The 7,468-nt window shown below is 43.5% G+C and overlaps 1 protein-coding gene across 1 annotated transcript in view; it reads right to left on the bottom strand.

The window, feature by feature from the left end:
* Window positions 1–6,702: 6,702 nt before the first annotated feature.
* LOC104275617 (golgin subfamily B member 1-like) overlaps window positions 6,703–7,468 on the bottom strand; it is a gene marked incomplete at its 5' end in the record, with an annotated part of 23,434 nt that continues 22,668 nt past the window's right edge. Inside the window, 1 exon segment of the mRNA XM_009871618.1 lies at window positions 6,703–6,837. Coding sequence (XP_009869920.1) covers window positions 6,703–6,837 — 135 coding nt within the window.

Raw genomic sequence — 7,468 nt, 5'->3', positions numbered from 1 at the left:
CTGCCCGGGAGGCCGGGAGCGGCCGCGGAGCTGCGGAAAGCTCCGTCCTCTTCCTCGGGCGGAGCGAGGAAACGAAAGTGCTGTGGAAAGGACTTTTTTAGGTAAACACCGGAAGAACACGGCGTTTCACTCGTCATCCGCTGCTCTGACTCAGCTTTGCTAGGACAGCACTCGTCTTCTTTTTGGAAAGTCTGAACATGTATCTCATATATCAAAGCATCAAGAAACTTTCCTAATACAACAGAATAACAAAATTAATACAAAGTCTTATTCTGTTCGGGCTTATTTTAAATGCTTCCGCAAATAGAAGAAATAAAGTAAAAAAGTAAAAAAAACCACTAATTTACAACATAGTTTTTAAAAAACATTATAATTTGGAACTTTGAGGAGAGGACTTGCTTTTTTTTTTTTTTTGGGTCCCAAATTAGAATTTCTTACTGGAAATAACTCGGCAAGACTGAACCTCAAAAACGTAGGGCTCTTTATGTAACAGAAGAGACTGTACATCAGGAAACTATATTGGAAATAAAACCAAAAATCTCAACAGAACTCAGAGAGACCTGTGGCTGTAAAGCCTGTCTAGCACTCCTTAGTGGCGGGAGCAGCAGGACTTTTGCTGTGCTATGTGCTCCTAAGAGGTTTAGAAAAAAGGTACAAAGAAAGAGAAGTCAGTGTCTTGAGATAGTAAAGGTTTAGGTTAACAAAATACAAGAGACAAAGCAGTGCAGAAAAACTGTGTGATGCCAGATCAGTGCACAATAAAATTGTAAATGAAGCTAGGTGTTTATAAGTACAAAAGCAAAGCATGTGAAAAAAAAATCTTAATTATATCTGCATAAAAATGGTCTGAGAATATTTACTGTTCAGGAAGGAGTATGAAACATGGAATTATGTGCAAATACGGAATTGACCAAAAAGCAAAGTGTGTGTGACATTACGAAGGGAATAGAGAATCAAATAGAAAATGAGAATTGTGACACTGTATGACTGCATGGGGTTTCCACAGGCTGAGCCCTTCTGTTCTCTCACCATCTCATGTAGAGAATTGGACTAGATAGAAAACAAGGCTATTCAAAGGCATGGAGCTGCATCTGCACTTTAACTAGAATAGGATTCTGCCACCTGGAAAAAAGACAAATTAGGACAATGCTGGGATCCTGTACAATTACAAACAGTGTGGGAAAAAGAAAATATACTTCATCGCTATTTCTTGTAACAAGTTGTGGGAAGGACTCAGCGAAGTTATAGAGGATCAGGTCTGAAAGAAACTAAATATTCTATACTCCTTAAGTGATATTAGTCCTTGTAGTTAGATGTGGGGTACACTGATGCAGGAAGTTCTAGAGACTAAGCATAGATACAGGTCAGAAATGACTTAGACAGGTGACCTGACAGTACCTGCAAGGGGTTGGTGGGACTTGGCTGGTCCTGCACAGCCAATGGTGCCGCATGCCGTGCCACACTCTGAGTCCCATCCCAGCTGACCAGCACCAGTGCAATGGATTACCTCACCAGGCACTCACCACGAAATCAGGGTCAGTGTCCCAGTCGTCTCCTTGAGCATCAACCTTCACTGACACGTCATGTCCCACGACTGCTTTCCACATCTGTTGAAGGAGGACACAGCATCAGCCAGAGCCCAGCATCCAGGCGCTGCTGGCTCACAGCCACAGTCATGTCGGATCACAGCAGTCGTGGCATAACTTGGACTGGAAGGGACTCTTGCAGGCCATTTGCCCTGCTGATCTCTCTGTCCCTTGTTAGCCCAGAGCATCCCAAAATGGCTACTTTTGAGCACCCCAGCACCTTTTTCAGCAAAACTCGTAGTGTTTATGCACGCTGACTCCACAGTTAAAAGGCACACCTTATTTTAATGTATAGTAGTGCTAGCACCCAAATACCAGATTCTGCTTTTCCAGCATACATTAATTTTCTGTGCTGCGGGAGACCATTCCCTGCTTTAACCTCCTTTCTATTAAACACAGTTATGGCACACCACCAGAGGCTGTGGCTTGCTCTGTCACCACATGATGCTCATTTACCTGAGGTTGGACTCTTCAAGTCTCTTGTCTGTTTTCAACCTTTTAATCACTGCCTAAGTGTGCTAGAGAAGGCTCAGAGAAAAGCCGCATGCTGCTCTGACAGTGCTGGTACAGTACACTGGGTGGCATTTATGTCTGTTATATGGCAAAAACAGGAAATTGGGTTAAAGCATAAAGTGTGCAGGGCTGAAAAGGCTGAAGTTGCAGTGGTGTGACTGTCCAAAGAGGCCCGGAGGAAGTGGTAGTCCCAAGGAGAGGAAGTTAAATAAAAGTAATGTGAAATCTAAAACTCCTGCATTGCATTCTCAAGGTAACCGTGAAAAAAGATGGTGGAAAAGCCCCTCCCAAACAACAGTTTCTACAAAATGAGAGACAGAGGAAAGATTATATGGCTTGCCTCCTACGCACAGAGCAATCATTCCCAGAAGAGCTCTCACAACCATCACCTATGATGTTGAGGAACACCAGTTGTTCTCACTGTCACCCAAAACAACTTTTCACTGGGGCAGAGAGAAAGACTGAACAGAAAGTGCAGCAAAGACTGGGCTGCTGACCTGTCACATGACTGCAAGGATCACATAAACCTGTGAACAAACCAACAGAAAAAAACCTGCTTTGTGATAGAGCTTCATTTAATAGCCCACTTTTACTATATGCCTTTCTACAGCACTAACTCCTCAATCTCACTACCATGCAGTAGCCTACAAACTGGTCCCAAGTGCCCAAAACAGTTGCCTTCTGTGCAAGCAAAATGTTTATGCTGAACAAGAAAATTAACTGTACAACACAAAAAGCTGTTAAGTGAATAACCCTCCAGTTCCTTCCAGTGCACTGCTCAGCTTCAAGCTGCTCTTACCGATTGTCTAGAGAATCAACAACTGCAAGACCAGGGAGCAAAGGCAACAGAAACTAAAAGAGCATAGCAGGGTTGAGTCTTTATTTTGTTACATAAAAGCCAGATAATTAGCTAAGGGAGAGGATGTAAGACCTAGGCAGATTTTCTGCTAAGATCTGGCTTTAGGCCTTCCCCAGGCTGACCTCAGGGAATAAAAAAAAGGTTGTCATACTCCAGAAAACAGCAGGTCTGAGACATACTCTGCTGTACATGTATGCATTGACAGTAAGCTTGTGACAAACTGAGTATAGATAATTGCAAAGAGAAGGAGAAGCAGGAAGGCTCATATAGACGATGTAGCACCATGTAACAATACCTTTTCCCCTCCCTAATTTGTTAACATGTCTCACTCCAAAGATTTTTAGTTTGTGGCTCAATTTTGTTAATGATAGAACAACAGCAATAACCAGCTAGCACAGGGCTGTACAACAGGGCAGCTAACCTGAGCTGCTAGCTCAAATGCAGGTGGTTCCGGCTTTTAAATGCTGCCATAAATGGTTCTTTACCACTTAGTCTCTGAAGCCATCCACCATGCATCTTGGGAACCATGACAGACCACAGACCGTGATCACACCACAAGGCTCCAGACACCCTCTACAGTGAGGAATATCTGCCAGAGTAGCATCTCAACCCTTTATTTTGTCCCATCTTTACCCCTGAAAGCATCCATTACCACACAAATACAGAGCTACAGCACTCAGCACACTGGTTGATTTGGAAACGTGGCTCTTTAGAACCTCAAACACAAGAGCAACAATGATGACCAAGGAACAGACTGAGACGCAAATGTCAAGCATGCTTGGTCAGGAAGGAGTTCTCTTTGCCCACCAAACCCCTACATTTTTTGTTTCTCACTTTCCACTCTCAGAACACACTCAGCTCTCTTACCTTTAAGGCTCACCAGCTCCTGCTCACAAACTTGCTGCTTTGTGCTCAGGCACCTGTTGCCAGCGGTAGCTTTAGGACTGCTGCGTGCTCCAGTTCCTGTTTTAACTTCAGCTGTCTTCACTTCCTGTGTCCCAGCCCCCAGCTCTGCTCAAGACATCAGTACCAAGAGCTGCCCCAGTGCTTGGCGGCTCCCTCGCACTGCAAACCAGTGCTCTGGCACGCTGACAAGGCATAAACCCAGGGTACAAATTATTAACTCCACGAGTAGTGCTTGATGGGGCACAATTACATTTTTTAGTCTGTTTCTAAACCAGCAGAACTTTGTCTTATTTCAGTTCCTGGTTCGTTTGGGCTTAGCCCACCAGCCTGGGTGTACACCCAAGAAGTTGTCTGGTAGCCAATGGGAGCCTGATATGACTTCGATTGACTGCAGCACAGATCAGACTGAGATTTAAAGTGGGCTCCTGCCAGGGGGTGTCTGTGAGTACAACCCTCTGGAGCAGCAGGTCCTGCAGTGGGGGCAGAGCCTCTCTCCTTCGGTCTGGGACACCAGTCAGGGTAACTCCTCGAGGTTGAGAGTCCTCATCTTTATATGGGTGAGTGTGTGTGCAATCCGGATTGTTATTCTCAGCTTGAGTTTGGTGTAGTGTAGTAATTGCTCTTCTCAACCAATACCAGAACTTGTAAATTTCCGCGAGCTCTCATTTTTTAATAAACTTAGCTTAATTGCATTTGTGGTTGAATGGGAGCACTCCTCAAAATGGGCTTTAAGAAAACTATTAAATATAGTGGAAACATTATATATGGTCTTACAATACCCTATTACTCGCTTTGGTTCTAACAGTGGTGGTGGACTGTAATAGAGAATATGAACAAAAGTAGCTGTCTTTTAGCTACTTTAGCCCCATCTAAGTTAGTAGCCTGCTTCCAGCTTGCTGTTGCCAACTCCTGTGTCCTTTCTGGGGTTGCACAGCTCTAACATGGTGCAGTGTTCAGTCAAGTGTGCATAAACGCAAAGAAAAGTAAACCCAAGCAGATATTGTTTTATTGGAATTGCTTGCACTATTGAAGTTTCCTTCTTCTGTTATTGCAGCAAAAGCTGAAAAAAGCTGAGAGGTGAGATACAGTAGATGGTCATCTCCATAGGCACCCAAAAATATGAAGAAACAGCTTCTGCAATCAACATACAAGGAAGTGTACATAAAATTGACCTACAGTTCCATGTTGGTCCTGTAAAGGGTGTGATACAGCAACAGTATACCCTCAAGAGACTTCTGACAACATTACACAAATTATATCTGAAAAATAATCTTTATTATATATAGAGGAGCACATGCCCCAGGAAGCTATAGGCAAAGTATTTGGTCACTGAATTTTATACAGTTGAGGAAGTCCACATGGATAATCAAGGGTAGCACACAAATGGATATATAGTGCCAATGTTCTGGACCTGCCAGAGCTTCAGTTATTTTAGCTACCATGATGAAATCATTCCATCCTCAAACAGGCTTTGTCCACTGGCTACAGAATCTTAGTTTACCAGCAATATCAGAAGGACTATCTATTTCCCATGGGAAAAATGTGACTTAATACTCTATCAAGAGGCAGATACAATCCTTCTGGCAAGTACTCTGAACAGAACAACCTCTTGGTTTCTGACAGGGAACTCAACTGGAACTATCTTCTTTGCATTCAGCATTCTCCCTTTGGAAGAGGGCAGTCTCAATTCCAGGACATATTCAGGAGCTCTTTAGAAAACATAGCTTTTCACACATCCTATAAAATCAAATCCATTTGTATCAGTTTCCTTTAGATTCAAACAAATCCAATGACCAGCACTAGCTTTCTACAACAGGCTTTTCCTAAAGCAGAGATGCCAGAAGGTTTCAGAACTCTAGTCCTTTCTTCAGCACAGGGGGCACAGTTCATTTCTGGAGCTTGTGCCTTTGATTTGAGTTCACATAGCACATTATGGAACCCTTCAACACTGCCTATACAGATGTCATCTTGTGACAAGGGTTCAATGGATGAGAATGCAGGAGCATGGCTGCTCTCATTTCAAGAGGTATGCAAGTATCTTCCATCATGAGAGGTGCACAAATGCTCCGAACAGCAAGATTATTAACTTAGAGCTAAAAAGTTTCTTGTTTCCTATTCCTTTTTAATAACTAAATTACTGACATTATTTTACAGGCTTGTCAGGGCAGACATATGATTGCTTTTAAATGGAATGCTCAGCAGGTCTAGTTATACTAATTTTGGCCTTTCTTCAAAAGGAGATACAACTGAGTAGGAAACATGATTTTGAAATTCATGTTTCTTAAAGTGTCCACAGCTTCCTTAGGATATGGATTTCAAAGAGCACCGAGCCACGGAGCAAATCTAAGGGATAGAAGAAAGGGAAGAAGTTTCTCTTTCTTGTGTCTAGCTACAGGGTTTCCCCAAACCAACTCACTCAGTCTAAGAGAGGTAAGATCTTAGGAGTTCCTAGAAGTGTTGAAGTACTGCAGCATCTCAAGAATATTTTTCTTATTCCTACCGCAGCACAACACTATATAAAATGAGTGGTGCTACCTCCAGGTACAGGAACACATGCTGTCCTTGAAACTTGTAGCATGAGAATCCTGGCTCCGAACATGTACCACTCATTTAAAAACACCGAAGGAATGGCAGGTGTCCTGAAAGCAGATCCCCAGCATCAGCACTTGCTACTGCATACTTAGCAAGCAACCTAGGTGCAAGTTGCTGGGCACAGCTGCTACTGAACGGCTGATGTGGAAAAAGAAGGCAGCTGCGTGAAGTGCTACTCAGTTGCTAGGGAATGTAGGCCCTGATTACACAGAGGGCTGCGGGTCAAGAGAAGACTGTTATTCCTGTTCATAGGTGGCCTGTAAAGCACAGGAAGAGCAGGACATGGACAGCAAGCAGATACATGGCCACTAGCAGAGGCAAGTGGGTCCGGGAATGGAAGAGAGAGCGTAACAGGCGTCGTAGTCCAACAATATTCCGAGTCTGGAAGAGTAAAAGAGAGAGACAAGTCAGTACCAGGAATGGATTATGTCCCCAACTGCCTTCACCCAGAGCTCTCCAGATCATGAAGATAAGTTTGCTCAAGCTAATGAGCATGATCCTTACCAAATGTATTCTACTGTCAGATTTCACCTTTAGAGTCAATCCTCAGTGAAATATTTACCTTCCCCTGCTCTGTGCAGGTTTCTCACAAAACAGCTGTCTCAAATTCTCCTTATGAGCAACAGAATGCAGAACATCTCTGACATTTGGTCCCTGCAAATTTCTAGCAACTCTGCGTGGAATATAGACAAATGCATCAATGGTACATTTCTGCTGCAGCCTCAAGCTCCTAGAGCTGCTCTCTGACCTAGAAAATTATTATTTATTTGTTGTGTTTCTACCCTTGCAGCTGAAGGCTGTTGAACAAGCTGCTGTAGAGTGACCTTACTTTACAGGGCCTCTTCGAGGAGTACTCAGACAATCTAACATCTACTGGCAAAGTTCCAGCAGAAAGAAAAACCTGTCTATCCTAGTAATAAACCCCAAGCATGAGCACAGCGTAGCTTCCAGTTATGGCTCTTTCCTTAATGCTACTGACGCTGCTCTTGAGAGCACCACTCCCAAGTCTTGA

This window comes from Apaloderma vittatum, unplaced genomic scaffold (genome assembly GCF_000703405.1).
Source record: "Apaloderma vittatum isolate BGI_N311 unplaced genomic scaffold, ASM70340v1 scaffold1986, whole genome shotgun sequence".
NCBI classification, from domain to species: Eukaryota; Metazoa; Chordata; class Aves; order Trogoniformes; family Trogonidae; genus Apaloderma; species Apaloderma vittatum.
Note: the sequence above shows the minus strand (reverse complement) of the source record. Positions and strands in the feature narration are given on the sequence as shown.